This window comes from Emys orbicularis, chromosome 8, assembly GCF_028017835.1.
Source record: "Emys orbicularis isolate rEmyOrb1 chromosome 8, rEmyOrb1.hap1, whole genome shotgun sequence".
NCBI lineage: Eukaryota > Metazoa > Chordata > Testudines > Emydidae > Emys > Emys orbicularis.
Window position 1 is genome coordinate 62,449,256 of NC_088690.1, and position 26,346 is coordinate 62,475,601.

At 42.5% G+C, this 26,346-nt stretch overlaps 1 protein-coding gene across 1 annotated transcript in view; it reads right to left on the reverse strand.

Moving 5' to 3' along the window:
- RABGAP1L (RAB GTPase activating protein 1 like) overlaps positions 1-26,346 on the reverse strand; it is a 525,385-nt gene that overhangs the window by 408,832 nt on the left and 90,207 nt on the right. Inside the window, exons 5-7 of the mRNA XM_065408876.1 lie at positions 23,117-23,291; positions 21,629-21,789; positions 20,923-21,033 (exon numbers count right to left, since the gene is read on the reverse strand). Coding sequence (XP_065264948.1) covers positions 20,923-21,033; positions 21,629-21,789; positions 23,117-23,291 — 447 coding nt within the window. The remainder of the gene's footprint in view (positions 1-20,922; positions 21,034-21,628; positions 21,790-23,116; positions 23,292-26,346) is intronic.

Consider the following 26,346-nt stretch of genomic DNA (forward strand, 5'->3'; position numbering starts at 1 on the left):
CATTCCCTATTTTAGTGTCATGTTCGTTGCTAACCCTACATTTGAATTATAAAGGAGAAAAACACTGAAGTTGCTTTCTTTTTCTGTACTTCTTTATGGATACATCAAATGAGCTGAAGGATTATGTTCAAATTTGAGCAATTGATATGGGAAAGGATTAAATTATAAAATATATAAAGCTCTAAAACAGGGGTGGGCAAACTTTTTGGACCGAGGGCCACATCTGGGTGGGGAAATTGCATGCAGGGCTATGAATGTAGGGCTGGGCCAGGGGGTTGGGGTGCGGGAGGGAGTGCACGGTGTGGGAGGTGGCGCGGTGTGCAGGAAGGGGCTCAGGGCAGGGGGTTGGGGCGCAGGAGGGGTGCGGGGTGTACGAGGGGGCTCAGGGCAGGGGGTTGGGGTGCAGGAGGAGTGTGGCAGGGGGTTGGGGAGTGGGGTGCAGGAGGTGTTTGGGGTGCGGGCTCCGGCCCGGTGCCACTTACCTGGAGCGGCTCCAGGGTTACAACGGCGTACACCGGGGCCAGGGCAGGCTCCCTGCCTGCCCTGGCCCCGTGCTGGCGCCGCACCGCTCCTGGAAACGGCTGGCACCATGTCCCTGCAGTCCCTGGGGGAAGAGGGGCAGAGGGCTCTGCGCGCTGCCCTCGCCTGTGGGTACCTCCGCCGAAGCTCCCAGTGGCCACTGTTCCCCCTTCCCCGTCAATGGGAGCTGCGGGGGGCAATGCCTGCAGGCGAGGGCAGCGCACAGAGCCCTCTACCTCCGCCCTGCCCTACCCCAGGGGCTGCAGTGCCGGCCACTTCCAAGAGCAGCGCGGGGCCCGCGGCACCACGGGGATGGCAATCCTGCGGGCCAGATCCAAAGCCCTGACGGGCCGAAACCAGCCCGCGGGCCGCAGTTTGCCCACTCCTGCTCTATACAGTACACACATACATGCACACCCACCCCGCTGACCATTTGGAAGAAAGTATATTCTTCTTCAATGTTCAGTACTCCAGCCCCTTCAATTAAGGTACAGGAGCTTACAAAACACATTATTTATACTAGCCTGCAGAGGTTCCAACTGAAATCAGGACTCCATTGTGTTAATTGTTTATATACACAATGAAAGACAGCACCTTGTCCTAGCGACCCTGAAATCTAAACAGAGAAGACAAACAAAGGAAGTAAGTATTTACCATCCCCATTTTACAGTTGGGAAACTGAGGTACTGGGGGTATGTCTACACTGCACACCAAGCCCAGTCTCTAACTCAGGTTTCAACCCAACCTCCACTTCTGTCCACACACAAATCAATCTGACTCAGGTTAGCAAGCACTCAGGACCCAGGTCCCAAGACCCTGCTATGGAGATGGGTCAAAGTTGAGTCCCACTTTAACTCAGGTCCAAGCCCTGTCACTTTGCAGTGTGGACGCAGGTCAAGCAGCAGACCCAAGTCAGAAGGTCTGTGTAATGCAGTATGGACGTGTTAGCACAGCTGTGAGTCCCAGGTCCTGGAACTGTAAACTCAAGTTAACAATGCAACGTGGATTCTCAACTGCAGGCTTAGAAACACCAAGTTCACAAGCCTGGGTGCCACAGATTCTGGCTTAGTGTGCAGTGTAGACATACAGTAACTCCTCACTTAACATCCTCCCGCTTAACATTGTTTCAAAGTTACGTCACTGCTCCATTAGGGAACATGCTCGTTTAAAGTTGTGCAATCTCCCTTATAATGTCGTTTGGCTGCCTGCTCTGTGCACTGCTTGTAGGATTCTGTGGAAGAGCAGCGACTTTACAAGGGAGCATTGCACAAGTTCCTCTTCTCCTCCTCCTCCCCCTCCCTCCCAGCACTTCCCCTGCCACCAAACAGTTGTTTGGTGGCGCTTAGGACTTTCCGGGAGGGAGGGAGGGAAAGAGCGGGGAAGCACCATGTCTCCGCTCCTCCCCCTCCCTCCCAAAAAGTCCTAAGTGCCGCCAAACAGCTGTTTGGCAGCAGGGAAGCGCTGGGAGGGGGGGGGAGGAGTGGGGATGCAGCGTGCTCCAGGGAGGAGGTGGAGTGTGGGGTGGGAAGAGGCAGGCCTGGAGTGGAGCAGGGACAGGAAGAGGTGGGCCTGGAGCATCCCCCGGCAAAGTTGGCACCTGTTCTTCTGGGGGGAAGCGGACGCTGCTGCTGAGCAAGGTGCTTCCTAGCATCCTTGCCTGCAGCAGGCTGTGCCTGTGTGGGGTAAGCCAAGGGCTCCTCCCAACCACAGTACAGTACTGTACAGTATATAATGCTTTTTGTCTGCCCAAAAAAATGTCCTTGGAACCTAACCCCCCGCATTTACATTAAATCTTATGGGAAAATTGGATACATTTAACATCGTTTCACTTAAAGTTGCATTTTTCAGGAACATAACTACAACGTTAAGTGAGGAGTTACTGTACCATGAGAGATTAAGTAACTTGCCCAAGATCAGAAAGGAGTCTACACTGAAATCCAGTCTGGTGCTTGAGCCACAAGGCTATCTTTCTACAAAAAATTTAAAACAAAACAAAACAAAACAAAACACCTCCTCCTCTAAGATCCCAAAGAAGTCTCCAGCAAAAGCTGGAAAAAACAGACTTAATATGCCTCATTTTTTAAAGTAGAACACTTTTTTAAACAATCTTTTCAGGCTTCCTTTATACAGGATAAGGAAACAAAGGCACAAAGCCAGTTTTTAAAAAATCCTTGGTAATTCACCTGTAGACCTTCCCCTTGGAATTTGCTCCATCACAAATAGAGTGGTTAGCTGTATGCATATTTATAATGGACAAATGTTATGCAATACTACACAGAATATTTTTTAAGAAACTAGATCTCACAATCAAGAAAGTATCTGAGCAGCATTATTAGTAACAGGCTGAATTATAAAAAGCACAGACAATATTTTAGTCTTTTTTTTGACAGTTTTCTTTTGCACAATAGTCTAATTTTCTCTAATGGAAGAAAAGTTTGACTGTTTCACAATGAATATTTAGGTTTTACAACAAATAGGGATTATAAGGAATAGACAGTTTAGACATTTAGTATTCATAGGATACCACAAAAGCAGTTTCATAGCTTTCAAATGACTGACAGCTAACTAATTAATATTGTGGTGAGCATGGTGTGTTATGAGTAGAGATGTAATAAACAATGCAATTACATTAGCAGAGTGAATATCATTATAATAAAAACTGTTACAAACACAGGTTTTTCCACACAAGTGATTACTACCCTATTAGCCAGGTTTGTTCCTGTTCATTTTATGCATGTGATATTCTTTTTCTGCTTCATTATAGAAATAAGACATGGTAGTAATTTATATACAAAATTATATTTTTCTCTCTTCACATTTTATTATTATAGAGCATAAAAAAGATCAATAGCAGAAACACAGACTTCAAAAGGCAAGAGAGTACATAAAAGCAATAGGGTTACCAGGGAAGAGACCAGTGAAACTGAAAGACAGGCACACAATTCAGAACTGCCGGTTGCCTCTTTAGGCCCCAATCCCACAACTTGTTGCATGTGGGACATCAACTATATCTGCACAAAGCTCCACTGAAGACAATGGGGTTACACGGAAGTGTGCCACTCTGCCTGCATGCAACAAGTAGTAGCACCAGGACCACCCTGAAAATAAACTGGGATCATCTTCAAATTAATACAGATTTCCATTTATACAACAAGCCTTATCCATGGGTAAGCCCAGTGGCTTTAACATAATATGCAGGAGATCAGAATTAAGGTTAAGGTTGAGTCCTTCAATCATGAGCACCCAGATAATGTTCTGCAACTATGATCTAATGATACTGGTCAAGATTCTAACCTCAATTACACTGGTGTGAATCAGACTCTCTCTGCAGAAGTGAGTGGAATTACTCTACATTTGTAACTGAGGTCAAGTCAAGCCCACTGCCTCTAGAAATGAAAGAGTATTTCAATCTCTATACAAATTCTCTGGTTAGCCTCTCTGCTAAGAGTGTTAAAATATTTGATGTGAATACCAACACAGAGAAAATCAACAACTCATTTCACCAAACAATAACCAGGCACTCTCCTCCAGAGCAAGACTGAAGCCAGTGGCCCCAAATATGACAAACTATATCACATTAACAAGATCTTGTAGCATCCAATTCCTTCTTACCATCCAAATTCTAGAATTTAAATTTCTCCAAGTCTATCAACATCTTTTGTACAGTGTAGACACCAAAACTGGACATAGCATTCCAGTAAAGTTCTCATTGAAGCCATATACAGGGGTATTAACACTTCCCCATGTCTAAACCCAAGGATCACATTTGCTCTTCTAGCCAGAGAATTGCACTGCAAACTCATTTTCAGTTGGTTATCCACCATGACAGTCAGGCCTCTTTCTGAATCACTGCTTTCCAAAAATATAATCCCCTGTCCTAAAAATGTGACCCATATTCTAGATACCTAGATGCACAACCTTGTATTTAGCTGTATTAAAATGCATGTTGTTCATGTGAGCCCAGTTTAATATAACAAAATAATATAACATATACACCTCTACCTCGATATAATGCTGTCCTCGGGAACCAAAAAATCTTACCACATTATAGGTGAAACCATGTTATATCGAACTTGCTTTGATCCACCAGAGTGTGCAGCCCTCCCCCCCGGAGCACTGCTTGACCGCATTATATCCAAATTCATATATATTGGGTTGTGTTATATCGGGGTAGAGGTGTGTATATATATATATATATATATATGAATATATGAATGAACTGGAAGGGACCCTGAAAGGTCATCAAGTCCAGCCCCCTGCCTTCACTAGCAGGACCAAGTATTTTGCCCCAGATCCCTAAGTGGCCCCCTCAAGGATTGAACTCACAACTCTGGGTTTAGCAGGCCAATGCTCAAACCACTGAGCTATGCCTCCCCACCCCTGCAGATTGCTCTACAGAACTAACGTATCTTTATTATATGCCAATGTGTCTCGTCTGCAATTTTAACCAGCAATAATATATTTTCTTCTAGACCATTAATAAAGATAATAACTACCACGGGGCCAAGAACAGATCCCTCTGAGACCCCACCAGAAACTCCCCTTTTGTATTATAAGTCCCCATTTACAATTATTTTGAGATCAGTTAGCCAGTTTTTAAATCTATTTAATGTGTACTGCACTGATTTTGTACAGTTATTTTTAATCAGCTTATGCAGTAGTTAGTCACATGACTTACAGAAGTCTAAGTATATTATATGAACGCAATACCTTTGTCAATCAAACTGGTAATCACAAGACACAATACTTAGGAAGTCTATTAGAATTACTTCAAGTAAGGGGTAATACTTGGTGTTAGAAAATCTATAATTTTTTAGGAACTCCAAGGAATTTTTACTAGTGGCAGCATGAGACCTCCAGCATATGTCCACAGACTGAAATCTCCCACAATAGTGCAATTTTTCTTTCTACATATTATAAATAGATGCTTAAAGGAGCTCTTTATCCTGTTCTCTAGCCTGATCTGGTGGTCCATAACAGATTCCCATTAGTACCCCAGCTTGTAATCTGTCCGTTAGAACATTGATCCATAAGCATTCCAGGTACTGCGCTTCTGAATTGTCAATTACTCTAAAGCAAGTGAACCTTTTTATAACACAGGTTTCTTACGGCACTTACTGAAAGTAGTTAACAAGATACTCTTATCAAATCATCATTTAAGATTACCCAAGATCAAATGTTTTACAAATCTTGAAGTTTGCATGAAACTACAAAAAAATTAAACAAATGCTTTGATGCCCCATAGCCTCCAGCTACAAAGAAATTAGAAATTAATTCTATAGCCTCTCTATCAAAACTTGGAAAACCATCTGAATGACATTAAAAAGATGTGTGAACCTTTATAGGCAGAGCTTAAATTAATGTTTTTGAAGTACAGAATGAAACAAGTAATTCCTAATGTTTCCCCAAGAATATGCATTTTCACTGTTTCAATAAAAAAGAAATCAGCTAGAGGCAATTTCATTTTTGTAAAAACTAAATAATTAGGCACTAATGCAACAACTATTCTTAAATTGTCACTGGTTGCTAGGAGCTGCAAGGACTCTGAGGATCACACATGAGCCAGTCATTAATTAACCCAAAATCACTTTCATCCACTACCCCCAAGAGGAAACTATTAACACATGCAGGCTTACAGAACCCAAACTGAGCTTCATTAAATTGGAATACAGGAAGACAAAAATACACACGATCATCTTGGTGTAAAGAGACTTGGCTCTTTGCTGATCAGGATAGTCTGCTATAGGAGAATTTGCAGTATGAATTTCCACAATATATTATCCGCATGTACCCTCACCAGGAGTTTAAATTCTGATCTTTGCAAAAAGCTGAGTTTCCATCTCAGAAAGACAAGATGAGCATTAATTACTTCCTTTCCAAAACATACTGCTGAAATTCAGTAAAGTGAAGAACTCTCCAGCTAGGGTCAGCTATGTATCTGCAAGGCCTCAACACAAGGAGCATAATTCCTGTCGAACAAAACCTTTGTGTTGTACTCCAGACTCCAACTCTAGAGCTGAAATTCTCCATAGCTTGCTTCAAATCAAAAAGAGTATTTTTGTGAAGTCTGAGCAAAATCTGTTTAACCATTTTTGAGTTATGTGGTTATAAACAAAATCTTGTTTAAATACTAAAATTAGAAATTAGCTTTACTATTTCATGATTTGGTATTTTTACACACATATATGTATATTCAATTCAAAAACTAAGTTCTTTAGGGTTGCAAATTCAAACACTCAAAAGGTAGGGAATGCCAGACTTACAGTTGCCCATAAAACCTTAATTCTACCCTCTTGTATCCCTCCTCCACCCAGTCTGCATAATGAATAAGGCAGGGGTCGTTTGGAAAAATTAGTGATTATGTAATAACAGACTATCATAATGCCCCCACTCCCACAGCAAAGAAAGGGTTGTATAATCTCCATCCATCTATTTGAAGGCTATATTTGACATACCAATAGATCATTACTGGGTACAGAAATGAAGTAGTATGATGACAGCAAGAGTGGATTTACAGGTGAAATTATTCTATATCCTGTTTTCAATCCTATTTTTAGTTTGTTTTTGTTTTTTTAAATCTCCCAAAGAGTAGGAATGGAGTTTCAGGATACAGAAAATCACACAATCGCATTTAAAGATAATATTTTTTATTATATTTTAACTGTCTAAAGAGTTTAATTTTCATTTTATGACAAATCTGGAAGAAAGTGAAAAATACATGTCTTTTTCAAGTTTTTTTTTATTATTATTATTATTTTGTGGTGAGAATCTCTTGATCATTTCAAGGTACTTTCTCCTACTAATCACTGATTAGAATATAGTACTTTCCTCAACTTTTTCACTGTATATGAGACTTGAAAGTGTATTTGAATTCTTTTGGTAAGACTGCCACCTGGTGGATTTTTTTATTTTAATATTTTTAATGCTACAATTCAGAAGAAACTTCCCAATTATACCATAACAACCACCCCCATCACCACTGTAGTTAAGGGCAATTAGTACTCTCTATTATGAAAGAACAGTTACTTACCTTACAGTAACTGGTTCTTTCAGATGTCTTATCCACATTAATTCCACTCTTGGTGCATATATGCTCCACAAACATGAAACTGGAATCTTTTGGCCAACAGCCCATTCCTGTGCCCTAGATGGTCTCACCCTGCCCCCCATCCTCCATTCCAAGGATATCAAGGGCATAGCAGGTCCAAGCACCCTTCTGTTCCCTCACCAGTGCAGAATCCCAAAGGAGTAGGACTGCATAGTAGCAGAGAAGGAGAGTGGGTCATGGAATCCATGCGGACAACGTATCTTGAAAACTGACTGTCCGTGTGGATTTCATTCTTGTTTACTAACAAGCAGTTATTTGTGTGCTAGGAGGTAGATAGTAGCTATTCTATTTAAACAGTGACAGACCTACCAAAAATGAGCATCTAATCAGGACGCTTCTACCAAAGTACAGTGTATTGGACATTCTTCTAACAGGCAGCAGAGGCTCTAAAGCCTGAGCTCTAGGTGGCTGTAACTTGGTTTGCTCCCAATATGTTCTTATACACCTGGAGACCCATTTTTATAATCTCTGTGAGGATTAAGATCAGGCAATATCCTATCAGCAAAGGCTACCAGCAGTTTAGGTGTGTTTATGAATGATTCTGACCTGTTAAGGTAAAATGGCAATCCCCTGGGGTTAAGTAATGCTTGGGGAAGAAAACTGGGAGATGAATTAATTAGTTCATAGGCAACTGCTTGGCCCATGCTGAGGCCATCGTGATCATCAATCCAGCATCTTGCCTCAGCTTCCTCTAGACCCTCTGTATCATGGAGATGGTTGGTAGAAGGTATACATGGGTACCAGTGTCCAGGGGACAAGAAAGCCATCTGACAGAGAGCAAACGATCTAATTATGGGTATCCTCATTTGCAGAAGATGCTCTGAAACATTATGTCCTTGACTGACCACCTATGCTTGTCCGAGAACTGTCTACTGAAGTAATCTGCTAGCAAGTTCTCAATCCTTGGAAGATGTGGGGACCAGGCACGATAGTGATCAACATACAAAATCAAGAGCCAAACGGCTTCCTGACAGAGTGGAGAAGACCTGAATCCTTCATGTCTACTGACATAATCCATAGGCAGGATGTTGTCTGTCAGCATCTGAACTGTGAATCCCTGGAGTAAAGGTAAAAACGCCATGCATGCCAGGCAGATGACTTCGAGTTCCAGGATGTTTACATGCAGACAAGCTTCTTGAGGGGACCATAAGGCTTGAGTTTTAAGGTGATCTAGATGACTACCCATCCCTGAGTGAAGGTATCAGTCACCAGTCTCTCTCTAAGTAAAGGTGAAGAAAAGTGTATTCTGTTGCATATACATTGGTGGGAAGACCTTCAGAATGAGGAGAGAACTTTTTATGGGACTGAGAATATCATGTCCACGTGGTGTCTGTTGGGTAGATACACTGACATCAACTGCTCTTGTAAAGAGTGTAGAAGTCTGGCAAGATTAGGGTTGCCAACTTTCTAATCACACAAAACCGAGCACCCTACCCTGCCCCTTCCCCAAGGCCCCACCTCTTCCCCGCTCACTACGTTCCCCCTCCTCAGAGGAGGAGGAGGGTGGTGGTGGTCGGGGACTCCCTCCTCAGGGGGACTGAGTCATCTATCTGCCGCCCCGACCGGGAAAACCGAGAGGTCTGCTGCTTGCCAGGAGCTAGGATACACGATGTGACAGAGAGACTGCCGAGACTCATCAAGCCCTCGGATCGCTACCCCTTCCTGCTTCTCCACGTGGGAACCAATGATACTGCCAAGAATGACCTTGAGCGGATCACTGCAGACTACGTGGCTCTGGGAAGAAGGATGAAGGAGTTTGAGGTGCAAGTGGTGTTCTCGTCCATCCTCCCTGTGCAAGGAAAAGGCCTGGGTAGAGACCGTCGAATCGTGGAAGTCAACGAATGGCTACGCAGGTGGTGTCGGAGAGAAGGCTTTGGATTCTTCGACCATGGGATGGTGTTCCAAGAAGGAGGAGTGCTAGGCAGAGACGGGCTCCACCTAACGAAGAGAGGGAAGAGCATCTTCGCAAGCAGGCTGGCTAACCTAGTAAGGAGGGCTTTAAACTAGGTTCACAGGGGGAAGGAGACCAAAGCCCTGAGGTAAGTGGGGAAATGGGATCCTGGGAGGAAGCAAGAGCAGAAGAGCGCAAGAGGGGAGGACTCCTGTCTCATACTGAGAAAGAGGGACGATCGATGAGTTATCTTAAGTGCCTATACACAAATGCAAGAAGCCTGGGAAACAACCGGGGAGAACTGGAAGTCCTGGCACAGTCAGGGAACTATGATGCGATTGGAATAACAGAGACTTGGTGGGATAACTCACATGACTGGAGTACTGTCATGGATGGATATAAACTGTTCAGGAAGGACAGGCAGGGCAGAAAAGGTGGGGGAGTTGCATTGTATGTAAGAGAGGAGTATGACTGCTCAGAGCTCCGGTATGAAACTGCAGAAAAACCTGAGAGTCTCTGGATAAAGTTGAGAAGTGTGAGCAACAAGGGTGATGTCGTGGTCGGAGTTTGCTATAGACCACCAGACCAGTGGGATGAGGTGGACGAGGCGTTCTTCCACCAACTAACAGAAGTTGCTAGATCGCAGGCCCTGGTTCTCATGGGAGACTTTAATCACCCTGATATCTGCTGGGAGAGCAATACAGCGGTGCACAGACAATCCAGGAAGTTTTTGGAAAGTGTAGGGGACAATTTCCTGGTGCAAGTGCTCAAGGAACCAACTAGGGGCAGAGCTTTTCTTGACCTGCTGCTCACAAACAGGGAAAAATTAGTAGGGGAAGCAAAAGTGGATGGGAACCTGGGAGGCAGTGACCATGAGATGGTCGAGTTCAGGATCCTGACACAAGGAAGAAAGGAAAGCAGCAGAATACGGACCCTGGACTTCAGAAAAGCAGACTTTGACTCCCTCAGGGAACAGATGGGCAGGATCCCCTGGGAGAATAACATGAAGGGCAAAGGGGTCCAGGAGAGCTGACTGTATTTTAAAGAATCCTTATTGTGGTTGCAGGAACAAACCATCCCGATGTGTAGAAAGAATAGTAAATATGGCAGGCGACCAGCTTGGCTTAACAGTGAAATCCTTGCTGACCTTAAACGCAAAAAAGAAGCTTACAAGAAGTGGAAGATTGGACAAATGACCAGGGAGGAGTATAAAAATATCGCTCAGGCATGCAAGAGTGAAATCAGGAAGGCCAAATCGCACTTGGAGTTGCAGCTAGCAAGAGATGTTAAGAGTAACAAGAAGGGTTTCTTCAGGTATGTTAGCAACAAGAAGAAAGTCAAGGAAAGTGTGGGCCCCTTACTGAATGAGGGAGGCAACCTAGTGACAGAGGATGTGGAAAAAGCTAATGTACGCAATGCTTTTTTTGCCTCTGTCTTCACAAACAAGGTCAGCTCCCAGACTGCTGGACTGGGCAGCACAGTATGGGGAGGAGGTGACCAGCCCTCCGTGGAGAAAGAAGTGGTTCTGGACTATTTAGAAAAACTGGATGAGCACAAATCCATGGGGCCGGATGCGCTGCATCCGAGGGTGCTAAAGGAGTTGGCGGATGTGATTGCGGAGCCATTGGCCATCATCTTTGAAAACTCATGGCGATCGGGGGAGGTCCCGGATGACTGGAAAAAGGATAATGTAGTGCCCATCTTTAAAAAAGGGAAGAAGGAGGATCCGGGGAACTACAGGCCAGTCAGCTTCACCTCAGTCCCTGGAAAAATCATGAAGCAGGTCCTCAAGGAATCAATTATGAAACACTTAGAGGAGAGGAAAGTGATCAGGAACAGTCAGCATGGATTCACCAAGGGGAAGTCGTGCCTGACTAACCTAATTGCCTTCTATGAGGAGATAACTGGCCCTGTGGATGAGGGGAAAGCAGTGGATATGTTATTCCTTGACTTTAGCAAAGCTTTTGATACGGTCTCCCACAGTATTCTTGCCAGCAAGTTAAAGAAGTATGGGCTGGATGAATGGACTGTAAGGTGGATAGAAAGCTGGCTAGATCGTCGGGCTCAACGGGTAGTGATCAATGGCTCCATGTCTAGTTGGCAGCCGGTTTCAAGCGGAGTGCCCCAAGGGTCGGTCCTGGGGCCGGTTTTGTTTAATATCTTTATTAATGATCTGTAGGTTGGTGTGGACTGCAATCTCAGCAAGTTTGCAGATGACACTAAACTGGGAGGCATGGTAGATACGCTGGAGGGTAGGGATCAGATACAGAGGGACCAAGACAAATTGGATTGGGCCAAAAGAAACCTGATTAGGTTCAAGAAGGACAAGTGCAGAGTCCTGCACTTAGGACGGAAGAATCCTATGCACTGCTACAGACTAGGGACCGAATGGCTAGGTAGCAGTTCTGCAGAAAAGGACCTAGGGGTCACAGTGGACGAGAAGCTGGATATGAGTCAACAGTGTGCTCTTGTTGCCAAGAAGGCTAATGGCATTTTGGGCTGTATAAATAGGGGCCATTGCCAGCAGATCGAGGGACGTGATCGTTCCCCTTTATGCGACATTGGTGAGGCCTCATCTGGAGTACTGTGTCCAGTTTTGGGCCCCACACTACAAGAAGGATGTGGAAAAATTGGAAAGAGTCCAGCAGAGGGCAACAAAAATGATTAGGGGTCTGGAGCACATGACTTATGAGGAGAGGCTGAGGGAACTGGGATTGTTTAGTCTCCAGAAGAGAAGAATGAGGGGGGATTTTATAGCTGCTTTCAACTACCTGAGGGGGGGTTCCAAAGAAGATGGAGCTCGGCTGTTCTCAGTGGTGGCAGATGACAGAACAAGGAGCAATGGTCTCAAGTTGCAGCGGGGGAGGTCTAGGTTGGATATTAGGAAACACTATTTAACTAGGAGGGTGGTGAAGCACTGGAATGCTTTACCTTGGGAGTGGTGGAATCTCCTTCCTTGGAGGTTTTTAAGGCCCGGCTTGACAAAGCCCTGGCTGGGATGATTTAGTTGGGAATTGGTCCTGCTTTGAGCAGGGGGTTGGACTAGATGACCTCCTGAGGTCCCTTCCAACCCTGATAGTCTATGATTCTATGATTCCCTCATTGGCTCACTCCCTCACCCTCACTAACTTTCACTGGGCTGGGGCAGGGGGTTGGGGTGTGGGAGGGGGTGAGGGCTCTGGCTGGGGGTGTGGGTTCCAGGGTGGGGCCAGAAATGAGGGGTTCAGGGTGTGGGAGGGGGCTCTGGGCTGGGGCAGGGAGTTGGGGTGCAGGAGGGGGTGAGGGCTCCGGCTGGGAGTGTGGGCTCTGGGGTGGGGCTGGAGAGGAGGGGTTTGGGGTATAGGAAGGGGCTCCAGGCTGCAGGTTGGGGCAGGGGATTGGGGTGCAGGAGGGGGCTCTAGGCTGGGGGGTGAGGCCAAGGGATTCGGAGTGTGGGAGGGGGCTGCGGATTGAGGTGCAGGAGGGGGCTCTGGTTTTAGGAGGGCTCAGGGCTGGGGCAGGGGGTTGGGGCACGGGCTTACCTCAGGCAGCTCCCCGTCAGTGGTGCAGCGGGGCTAAGGCAGGCTCCTTGCCTGTCCTGGCACTGTGCTATGCCCTGGAAGCGACCAGCAGCAGGTCCAGCTCCTGGGGAGGGGAAGGGAGAAGGGAGGCAGGAGGCTCCACGTGCTGCTCTTGCCCGCAGGCACCATCCCTCCAGCTCCCATTGGCTGGGGTGCTGACCGGAGCTGCCAGGGTCCCTTTTTGACTGGGTGTTCCGGTCAAAAACCGGACACCTGGCAACCCTAGGCAAGATGCATCACATAGGTCCATGAGACCATGTGTCCCAGAAGTCTGAGGCATGCTCTCACTGATGTTTTTGGGTGCTTGAAGTTAGTTGATGAGGTCCACCTTCGTTTATAAACTTGTGTAAGGTAAGCTTTAGCTGACTTGGAACTTAACACAGCTCCTACAAACTGCTTTGAATAGGTGAAAGTGTAGCTTTTTCTCTGCTGACTTTGAGGCCCAGTATGATAAGAGTTGTAAGGGTCACCTAAATCGAGTTGGTGTTGGGTTGATCTTCTTCAGATCAGTCAGTCATCGAGCTATGGTTAGAACTGGATTACCTGTTTGCTTAGATGAGATGCCAGGACTGCCAAGCATTCTGAATGCCCTCAGTCCTGTGGAAAGACCAAAGGGCAGGACAGTGGTGAGAGTGTACCAATCATGAGATGTTCCTAATAGGAACTGGAGGAATTTCATGAGAGCCAGATGCATTAACATGTGAAAATGGGCATCTTGAAAGTTGAGAGATGTGAGCCAGTCTTGAGAATCTAACAAGAGAATTATGGAGGCCAGAATCACCATCCTGAACCTGAAATGCCAGATGAACCTGTTGAGATGCTGCAAGTCCAGATATGGGATGCCACACTACTTTCTTCTTTGGAATGAGAAAGTAATGGGAATAAATTGCCCTGCCTCTGCACTGTTGCAAGCAGTAGATGGAGTCCAACTCTTGTTTCAACAGTGACACGGGAAAGGGTGCCCCTGAAGGAGGGTGAGAGATAGAAAAGGATTGGAATTGAAAGCAGTACCTTTTGCTGACAATATTTAGGACCCACTGGTCTGAGGTGATCCCATTCCAGGCTTCCAAAAAAGAGATGGTTGCCAAAGGGGGAAGGAGGAGGAGATTTGTAGGAGGTTCTGATAGACTCTCAATGGTGTTGTCAAATTTGTTGGTGGGAGGAAGACATCAACTGTGCCACAGTTGAGAAAGAGCTCTCCTCCTTCTGTCACTCTCCTATCTGATGCTGCAATAACTGACCTGGCTGGAAAGATCTATGCTGTCTTTTGAGAGAAGGGCGATCTAGACCTGGAAAGGGAGACAATCAGCTAATGGTTTTCAGGGATAGGCTAGCCTGTAGGCAATGGTTGACAAGTATATGGATCCTGAACTAGAGGACAAGAGGATACCAGGGGGCCTGTTCTCTGAGATGCACGTCTTTTCCTACTGAGAGAGCAGTCCCTGGAGTCCATCCCGGAATTCCAGTGTGATCCCCATAGAGAGGAGGAGGGAGAGTGGGAAATGAGCCCATAATGTACACCAGTGGGGAGGATGAAAAGAAATAAGCCTCCTACAAAGGTGGGGTTGCCTTTTCAGTAGTTACAGGGATGCTCTTACATCCCCTCATTTCAAGTAGGGAACTGGAGCAGTGCCATCAATACTTTGCTTGTCTGCAATATTAAGGTCTCAGTGACAAGTGGTCTAGCCAGCACCAGCACCAATCTATCCAGTGAAGGTGATCTTGAATCAGGCCCACAGATAAATCATTTGGGGTCCATATAAGCTCTAGAGACAGCACCAATGCGCCAAGTACTAAGGTGACTGTGCCACAGCAAGGTCAGTCCACGGGTTTCATGGTGTAGACAATGAGGGTAATATTTGCTTAGGCTAACTCAAAATGTGTTGAAATGAGAGTAGGGAGCAGGAGTCACACTAGCTAAAGTTTAATTGTTAGCATGAGCGAATAGTGATATTAATAGAAGTGACAAGGCATAACATTGGGTCATAAAGTAAATACGTTTTTGTTTTAATTGGGTTTAGCAAGCGTTGTAGGGGAATTTTTGGATGTTTTGGAACTTTGGTAGCTACAGAATTTGAAATGATGCAAATAGTAATTGGAATGATGTTTGATATTAATAGCCAATAAAGAAGAAGAAATTTGAGTTTTCGGGTATGGAAGATTTAATGTGGTAGCAGAAACATAGATATAGTACAAGGTAGGCTTAATGCTAAGGGGTGTTGTTATAATTTATTATAAAAGGGTATTATGCTAATTTTAGATTAGCATGCTCATCCACCATCAAGGTGCCGTTAAAAAAAAAAGACTATACACCAGTGCTTCTCATCCAGGGACTGATCACCCCAGAATGCACCATTTGTTCTTGGAATGTGAATATAAATGCAGCGTATAGTTATATTGTAATTCCTGTTTGTTTTAAGTAATTTTTTTAATTAAATAATGTCTTTAATTCGATCACTCATTCTGTCAGTCACAGTCCTCCACTAAATTAAATTATCTATAACCACCCTGGAGGCTCAACCCTGAAGAGTTCAGTATGGTTTTATTCCTTATGTTTAAGCTCTTAATTGGAAACACATCAAACAAGGTTACAGTTGGCAACAGGAGACATGTGTCAGGCTGCCCTTTGATTGGTGAGCCAGAGACAAATCAGACACTGGTGCCTAGCAAGTTGAGACATAAGAATCAGCAGGTGAGGGTGACTTAGGCCTGGTCTACACTGGGGGGGGGGGAATCGGTCTAAGTTATGCAACTTCAGCTACGTGAATAACGTAGCTGAAGTCGACATACTTAGATCAACTTACCGTGGTGTCTTCATCGCGGTGAGTTGACTGCTGCCGCTCCCCCATCGACTCTGCCTGCACCTCTCACCGAGCTGGAATACAGGAGTCGACGGGAGAGCGCTCGGGGATCGATTTATCGCATCTAGACTAGACACGATAAATCGATCCCCGCTGGATCGATAGCTGCCCACCGATCCAGCCGGTAGTGAAAACATACCCTTACACCTTAGCTCAGATCTGGAGCGGTGCACCTTCCTACCCTTCTCTGAGGTCATAGACAGCAAAATGGGGGCAGAGAACTGGGGCCTCTTGGTCAATGTAACACAGGAGCTCAGGTGGAATCTCAACTCACTGTGGCACTCATGAGGAGGAACTGACAGGAGGACTAAGGTCGAGCTACATACTTCCTTTTAGCATCCACAGTTGCTTGTACATAGCACTCCAGGAGGAGCAATTTTAGGTGGGCCTCTAGCTTTTGGAGTCCATTTAGAGAAGGAGAAATATATTGAACAAACACTTAGGAATATGTCCTTCTCCTATACAAAAGAGGACCGGGTACATATACACTCCAAAATAAATAAATAAATAAAAACCCTGCAGCAGCAAGTCTCGAAGCCTGAGTCTAACTGACACTTCAGGGCTAAAAATAGCAGTGTAGACGTTCCCACTTAGGCTGGAGCTCAGGCTCTGAAACCCAGCAAGAAGAAAAGGTCTGAGAGCCTGTCGGAACATCTACACTGCTACTTTTAACCATGTAGCACAAGCCCGAGTCAGTTGACAGAGGCACTGAGACTTGCTGCTGTGCGGGGGAGAGGGAGATTTTGATTTGTTTTTTGCAGCACACATGCACCTATTGAAGCTTCACACAAAGAGGACAGGTTTTGAACTTCAGAGATTTTGCTTTTGTCATATTGTCAGAGACCCAATATACGGTGGTCCTCCCTATAAACTGAATGTCTGACTAAAAGGTTGGTGCTTATGACAACTGATAAAAAGACTAACACTAGTAACTAATTAGCAAATACTAGTACCTACTTACACTAGTGCACAGGGAAGCAAGCAGACAGTGTAAGGATTCTGTCTCGTTGCCACAGGTGGTAAGATGGAATGGAAGGACTGTTGGACCACTCCACTCTTTACACCTTCAGGCAAACGAGGAGGAGTGCAAGAAAATGTAGCATGCAGGCACACCACCACTAGACATTGGTGGCCAAAAGAATCCAATCTCGCACACCAAAAGTGGACCAATCACACAAAAACCATCAGTTTCCAAGGAAGAGTCTTAGCCCCTAAGAGCACTATCAAATATTCTTATACAATACTTAGGCTTGCTTCTACATATTACTAATTATTAGGGCTGTCAATTAATCACAGTTAACTCACACGATTAACTAAAAAAAATTGTGAGTAATCGCAGTTTTAATCGCACTGTTAAACAATAGAATACCAGTTGAAATTTATTAAATATTTTGGATGTTTTTCTACATTTTCATATATATTGTATTCTGTGTTGCAATTGAAATCAAAGTGTATATTATTTTTGAAGACAAGTATTTGCACTGTAAAAATTATAAAAAAGAAATGGTATTTTTCATTTCACCTCATACAAGTACTGTAGTGCAATCTTTTTGTCCTGAAAGTGCAATTTACAAATGTAGATATTTTTTTTTTTACATAACTGCACTCAAAAACAGAATATAAAACTTCAGAGCCTACAGTCATCATTCCAAAGGACATGCTTCCATGCTGATGACACTCATTAAAAAAAATAATGCGTTAATTAAATTTGTGACCGAACTTCTTGGGGGAGAACAGTATGTCCCCTACTATGTTTTACCCGCATTCTGCCATATATTTCATATTATAGCAGTCTCGCATGATCACCCAGCACGTCTTCATTTTAAGAACACTTTCACTACAGATTTCACAAAATGCAAAGAAGGTACCAATGTGAGATTTCTAAAGATAGCTACAGCACTCGACCCAAGGTTTAAGAATCTGAAGTGCCTTCCAAAATCTGAGAGGGACGAGGTGTGGAGCATGCCTTCAGAAGTCTTAAAAGAGCAACACTGATGCGGAAACTATAGAACCCAAACCACCAAAAAAGAAAATCAACTTTCTGCTGGTGGCATCTGTGATAAATGAAGGGGGAAGTGGGGGGCGTAGCTCCCTTTTATGGATACCCAGCCAGCCAGCCAGCAATGAAATCCCTCTTAGTAGCTGTTCCCTACTTGCTCTACCTGTAAAGGGTTAAAAAGTCTCACTGCTATGCATAGGTAAAAGGAAGTGAGTGGGCACCTGGCCAAAAGAGCCAATGGGAAGGCTAGAACTTTTTAAAATTGAAACAAGACTCCAGTTTTGTCGGTCTGTTGTTGCTTTTCAGGGGAGAGGCAGACAGGGCAGAGCTATGCTGTAAAATGCTTGGGCAAGGTATGAAAAATCATCAGTATCATACCTAGAAACTACTCATTTAAAGACCCAGATATGCAAGTAGATCAGGAAATGTCTAGGAAGACGCGATTAGGTTTATCCCTTTTATTTCTTTATGGCTTGTGGATTCCTCTGTGCTAATCCCAAGTGCTTTAGTTTTGCTTGTAACCTTTAAGCTAGACCTCAAGGAAGCTATTTTTGGTGCTTAATCCCTGTAATTGCTCTTTTAAAATATATCAGTAGCCTGAGTTCCCAGATGTATTTTCTTCCTTTTTTTAAAAAAAAAGGAAATTTACCTTTTTTAAGAACAGAATTGGATTTTTGTGTCTTATGAGGTTTGTGTACATGTTTAATTAGCTGGTGGCAACAGCGGATTTCCCTTTCCCCCCCGCCCTTCTCAGCTCTTCCCCGGAGGGGGGTAAAAGGGCTTGAGGGTACCCCACAGAAAGGAATTCCCAAGTGCACCTTCCTGGGCTCTCAAAGAGGTTCTGCACTTGGGTGGTGGCAGCATCTACCAATCCAAGGTCAGAGAAAAGCTGTAACCTTGGAAGTTTAATACAAGCCTGGAGTAGCTTTAGTATTAATTTTTAGAATCCTTGCGGGAGTGCCAGAGTGGGGAATTAGACTTGACAGCATCTGACTCAGATAATGAAAATGAACATGTGTCGGTCCGCACTGCTTCGGATTGTTATCGAGCAGAACCCGCTATCCGCATGGACGCATATCCTCTGGAATGGTGGTTGAGGCCTGAAGGGACATCTGAATCTTTAGCACATCTGGCACGTTAATATCTTGTGATGCTGGCTACAACAGTGCCATGCAAATCCCTATTCTCACTTTCAGGTGACATTGTAAATAAGAAGTGGGCAGCATTATCTCCTGCAAATGTAAACAAACTTGCTTGTCTGAGTGATTAGCTGAACAAGAAGCAGGACTGAGTGGACTTGCAGGCTGTAAAATGTCATTGTTTTATTTTTTAATGCAGTTATTTTTTGTACATAATTCTACATTTGTAAGTCCACCTGTCATGATAAAGAGATTGCACTAAAGTACTTGTATTAGCTGAACTGAAAAATACTATTTCTTTTGTTTTTTTACAGTGCAAATACTTGCAATCAAAAATAATATAAAAAGTGAGCACTGTACACTTTGTATTGTGTTCTAATTGAAATCAATACATTTGAAAATGTAGAAAACATCCAAAAATATTTAAATAAATTGTATTTTATTATTAACAGTGCGATTAATCACGATTAATTTTTTTAATTGCTTGACAGCCGTACTAATTATACCATTACTTAACACATTCAGTGCATATTATTTCCTAATTTTATTAAACGTTCACTAAAAATTATAAAATTAGAAGACATATTACAAATTCAAGAATCAAAACTTTGTATGAATGGAGGAAGATCATAGGACTTTGCACAGACATCATAGTTCAGACAATACTGGAGGAAGATGGGCCTAGCCATCCAGCAGGAGACATGTTCTCGTAAAACGTCAAGCTGAAAAGAATAAAAACTTTCTAAGACTAATTTAGAATCAAACCACAAATTGGCAGGCTTCACACCTGTTAGAGTTGCAGAGAAACAGGAATCAGAAGAAATGGAACAGAAAGCTGGATTTCTTTAAGACAAAAAAGCAGCACCAGCATTCAAACACCAATACATACTTTGTGCACTAATCAAACCTTTAACCAAGAATAAAGCAAAACAATCCTTGGGAATAGAAAGGATCAAACTGGGGCTTTAAGAAACCTTGGCCAGATCTGAACAGTAGGACACTTCCAGAGAAGAAAACAAAAGGGAAAACCTACAGATTCAAGAATTTCAATTAATGGGCATCAAGGCATTAATGCCAACTCACAGTTTGCTGGATCTGAAATTAAGGTATTGGAAAAGGATTCATGTCCCACTAGCAATCCAGTGAGACACTAACTCTCCACTGTTTCTATTTTTAAGATGTTATTGGTATAGCAAATGTGGCTTTAGCAGATATGGCTGCCAAAATTTCAATAGGAACATACTAGACACAATGTACTACATTTTGTCCCACATATTTGACACATTAAGCAACATCAAAAGCAGTTAAAGTGCATGATCAACAAAGAATTGTAGGCAAACCCAAAAATGCAACCAAGAGGTGAAGCAGAACGAAAAGCCCTGTCTGAGTATTATGAGAGAGATTTTCAGAAAATATCCGCCCCCCTCCCTTAGGTACCAAATTAAGTGGCCAAAACTTCAACCAACATGCAGATTTAAAAAATAAAATAAAATGGGCCTCCAAGTATTTGGTCCTGTGCTGAGCCAACACTTGTTGGATTCACCCCATAGAAGTGAACACAGGTCTTAACATTGAAATAATTCCAAAAGCTTAGCTATAAGGTATTTGGCCACTAGTAACCAATTAACCTATTTTTTTCTATTCCTTTGGATATTTAAGAAGAAACACTTGGTCATACACACAAGTTAGCTCATTAGAGCTCCAAGTCTGAATTTAGTACATATGTATTATTAGTACACAATGTATTCAGTTCCACTGAATCACAGGTATTTTGTGAGGGCAACGATAAGCATATTAGAGACCATTTTCTTATACTTAACCTGTTTTACTTTATATCATGCTTACCTTTCAATGGCCAATTCTTTGTTTGAGAGTTGCTGGACTGTGATCACAACTTTCTTATCAATTCCCTGTTTCAGTTTGAAATAAAATTTCTCTCTGTCCTTTGGTACAGGGCTAAAAAAGAAAGAATTAGTTCCATTTGCACAGATATAGCACAATATAGGTGGATAACTATTAGAAATATGATGTGGTGATAGCTAGAGCCTCATCAAATTATTTTCATTTTATTTTTTGGCCATTTCATTGTATTTTATTGTGGGAGGCCCAAGGGGAGGGGTGTCTGTACTTTCAACATACTGATTCAAATTTATTGGCTTATGAAAACTCAATTAGAAGAGTTAAATAACTGTACTGAAAGAAACCCCAGAAAACATTGGTACAAATTTTCAGCAAGCTAGGCCTCAACTATCTTTCCAAGTTCCATAGGCACACTTGAGTATGTCCACCAAGAACTAGGATTTTAAACACTTACAAAACTTGATTAATATTGTTTTTCTACGCTGCTTTTTATTTTTGAATCAGTTTAGGCTTCTACAAAAAATTTATTTAAGACAAACAAAGCAATAACCTCATAAAGAAAAAAAATAGCATACAGCAAAAAATTAACCAAAACTAGTTTCTTCACTACATGCTGGTTAGCCACACATCCCTCAAATCAGCTGCACATGTTTTATGGAGGCTTCTAATTTTTCTCCGTTTTTCAAATTACCTAAAATTTCCTTTACCATCATCTTCTTTAACCTCTAAGGAGACACTGAAAGTGAACACATCACTATCTGGGGTAGGAAGAACAGAGTCCTTAACATGGTCTGTGGCTTGTTTGGAAGACCGTCTGAACGCTGTTGAGAAACTATATAAAATTCTGCTGACCTGAAAAAGGGAGGGGAAAAAAGAATAAGAGCACTGATGCCATCCATTCATCTTCCTATGGAGAACATGCACAGTTGTGATGTATTCCCTCAAGGGATCATTTCTCAGCAAGCATATTTTTGAAATTCTTAAAAGGAAATAATTTTACCTTTCTTCTCTCCTCCTCACCCGCTCAATTCAAATGTTTAATAAGAATACATGTTGAGATACCATGGTTTTAGGGTAACAGAAGTGTGTTCACTTCTGATGCAATATCTCAAAAATTATTAAATCAGCAAGTTTCGCCTACACCAGTGGTTTTCAACCTGTGGTCCGCAGACTATGTCTAAGGGGTCCATGAAAGGTTACTATGAAAATAAAGTTTCAGATCCCAGAAAAGTCATTCCATTTTTCTGATCAAAAATATGTGAATCCCCCCACCTACAAGTCAAAACCCGGAAGTGTTGTCATTACCATAAAAAACAACAGTTTAGCACCCTTTCTCATGCTGCATCAAATGCCGTGCTGAGCATGTGAGACATTTATAGTTGAATTCTATTCAGTCAGTTTTCAGCTTATGACTACTATGGTAGGGATCTGTGGACCACAGGTTGAATTTCCAAAGGGGTCCACACCTTCATTCAAAAAAGTTTAAGGGTCCACAAATGAAAAAAGGTTGAAAAATCACTGGCCTACACAGTTCATGAATGTGATTTTGTTGCTAAATGACCTGCAGATTTTGTTATTGTAATTATTTTTACATTTAAAAATCTGTACAGCTTACTATTTGTACCTGCCAGGTCCTTAACTCACATTCACTTTACTTTTTTCTTTTTACTGTTTCACCCTCAAGACTCAATATTGTGCTGATCATCATTAACTCAAGGAAAGCAGAAGTCTGCTCTCTCAAATGTCCCAATGCTCTTCTTCAACCATCTAGAGGAATCCCTACTGAAGGCTTTAAGATGTTCCTTTATAACTCCAGGGCCCAAGTACACTATCTCCTTGGTAATCTCAAACCAGACTCAAAGCAGGAGCGAAGGATTTTCTCCCAAATCTCCCCATTACATTGTAGTGCAATACATTGTAAGCTAGGACTATGTTTGGGCAGGACCCACTGCAAGATATAAACTTTGATAAAAGGTATTAAAGTAACTTCCTAAATTATTTTAATATTCAAGAACACATAGCTGCACATCTTGTGAAATCTACTGCACACATGCCAAAGTACTGAGGTTGATTTTACATGACAGTATGTGATAGTATACATTTAAAGACTGGGGACAATCATAGAAAATACCTTTATTATGCTCAGTAACAAGTCACTGTGGTAGTATTTTATACTTACTGCCTCTTTAATCTCACAGGAGAAAACATGAATCTGGAACTCCTCTGTTCCACAGTAGCTTTCAGTAAATGCGAAGCAGTCACTCTCTGCAGTTCCATTTTGTCCACGTGCACAGAACAATATCTTATAGATTGGGAAAGAGGCTATCTCCGTATTGCTGGTTTGGTCTATTATTCTGCAGGGGGGAAGTGACAAACGTGAAGTCAGTCACATAAACTAGAACCAAATAAAGATATCCACCAGCTTCTTTCTGTAACTGAATGAGCTATTATGCAAAGTATAACTACTATTCAGTGTAAGCACCCAACATTAAAATACATTTAAGAAATGTAAGCAATAAAAATGTTCAGTTTCAACTACATTTGTTTCAATACAATTTATATCAAAATAAAATAGGAAGCATATAGTACCCTAAATTATATAGGACCAGTATTCATCATAAAAATCATTGCTCTGCAGTTCATCACCAGAATCAAAGGATTTCGTTAACTAGGAACCACAGAAATTGCGAAAATGCACTTTATATAGATACAGGCCCAGAAATTCAGCAAAGGGAGATTCTGTAAACTCCCTGTCTGAGAAGTTATTAGTAGTCTGAAATGTAGGCTGTTATGCTGTATACTGCTGAAATGTCAAATAATGGTGAAAACTGACCTTAATATCTTCTCCAAAAATATCAATAAAAGGCACACAACCCCCATTTGAGGTCAACTTCTGATCAAGATTTCCTTTACCCTGCCTGCAAGCTATTTTAAGGGCCTGATATTTTATTTTTGTATAAAATTGGGGCGTACTACCTCCTGACAACCATCAATATGAAAAAATCCAGCCAAAAGTAATAAACCTCAAGGCAACTCCAGCTCCTGCATTTCATAAAGAAAAAGACGACACACAATATGTTTCTGCCCAAGGAAGGTCTTGGAAGTGCCCTGAAGAAACTGGAGATAATTCCCCTGTCTTATCATGCCCAAGCACCAGCTCCTTTCGAAAAGTAAGTCTAGGGCTAGAAAAAATACCCATATTCAAAGGTGTTTAGAATAAAATCACTTGAAACTAACTTTAGCTGGAATATGTGAAAGGCTTCCTTTCTAGAATTTGGCAAAAGTTACCAACACTGCAGGTATGCTACTCCAAATTATTTCTATACATCTTATAAATTGAATTTCTCCAAACACTAGGCTATGCTGATGCCTCAAGCTTTCCAACTTTGCTAACATAATTTGCTATCTCAGTGCACATTTAAACTAATACTTTATTCCCTAAATCAGAAAAGTCACCTTTTACATAATCTGCTACAATATGCATTGCATTAATACATGTTTTTATTTAAACAGAAAAGTAGGTATCTAAGTTTTTCATGAAGTGGGTCAAAGCAGCCACAGATCAGCAAAATACACAAGTACCAATGATGTGTATATTTTTTCTGTTAGACATGAACCCTCTTTCTCTCCATTTCCCTTGATTTCTCTCTTGCATGACACCTGCAAGTCTGATGCTTTAGCAAAGTCACATCATTTCCAATTATATATTAGCCTGGAAGCATTTCCAAGGCATCACCTTGTGGTTTCCACCAAGAACAGTAACAATATATATTTTATTGTGCAGGAAAACCAGATTACTGAAAGATTTTGCTCATTCAGAACCTATTTAATGAAGGTAATTTTATTTGTTTTTGCTTTAAGAAATGGGTGCCAGGGAAACTAACTACAGTAACAATGAAAAGCAGAGTCACTAAGGGAAAGCTAACAAAGAGGTGGGTCTTTTCCAAAGGAGGCAAACTTTTGTCTAATACTCTTCACTTTATGTAACAGGACCTACAATATGCACTTATACCTTATAATGTATTTACAGAATTAAGCTCAAGCACAACATCTATAAAATCAATATAAAGCAGATAAAACTATCATTTATATCAATGGGATCTGTGCCCACTTACTTCAGTTCTGAATTTGGGTCACAGTACCAAGATCTCATTGTAAATGTATGATTACCCTCTTAAAAGGTTATTGGCATAGATTGAAATTATAAACTGAAAGAATGGCACTAGTTATAGCCCTACACAATGGTCAGCAATAGAATCTTCGCAGCCGTCCTTTTGCAAGTACACATTACTTTTGCGGTCTTCAAAAATACTCCATTTAGTGAGCATATAGGACTTTTTTGGAATATTACTATAAGGCTAGCTGCTTGCAAGACCTTTATAGAGTTTGCAATTACAAACATTGTATATAGGAAAATACTAATAATTTGAGCATGCTTTTGGTTACAGAAATAAAGCATGCTCAAGAACTTCTCAAAGGTGATGTTCACTGATTTCAACTTTAGGTATGTTTATTTTGTATGGACAGGCTGAATATTTCTCATTATACAGGGACAATATATACCTTCAAGTCAGCGGCACTGCTATGGGTACCCGCATGGCCCCGCAGTATGCCAACATTTTTATGGCTGACTTAGAACAACGCTTAGAACAACGCTTCCTTAGCTCTCGTCCCCTAACGCCCCTACTCTACTTGCGCTACATTGATGACATCTTCATCATCTGGACCCATGGAAAAGAAGCCCTTGAGGAATTCCACCATGATTTCAATAATTTCCATCCCACCATCAACCTCAGCCTAGATCAATCCACACAAGCGGTCCATTTCCTGGACACTACTGTGCTAATAAGCGATGGTCACATAAATACCACCCTGTACCGGAAACCTACTGACCGCTACACTTACCTACATGCCTCCAGCTTCCATCCAGGACACACCACACGATCCATTGTCTACAGCCAAGCTCTAAGATATAACCGCATTTGCTCCAATCCCTCAGATAGAGACAAGCACCTACAAGATCTCTATCAAGCATTCTTAAAACTACAATACCCACCTGCTGAAGTGAAAAAACAGATTGACAGAGCCAGACGAGTACCCAGAAGTCACCTCCTACAAGACAGGGCCAACAAAGAAAATAACAGAACACCACTAGCTGTCACCTTCAGCCCCCAACTAAAACCTCTCCAGCGCATCATCAGAGATCTACAACCTATCCTGAAAGATGATCCTTTACTCTCACAGATCTTGGGAGACAGACCTGTCCTCGCTTACAGACAACCCCCCAACCTAAAGCAAATACTCACCAGCAACCACACATCACTGAACAAAAACACTGACCCAGGAACCTATCCTTGTAACAAAGCCCGATGCCAACTCTGTCCACATATCTATTCAAGTGACACCATC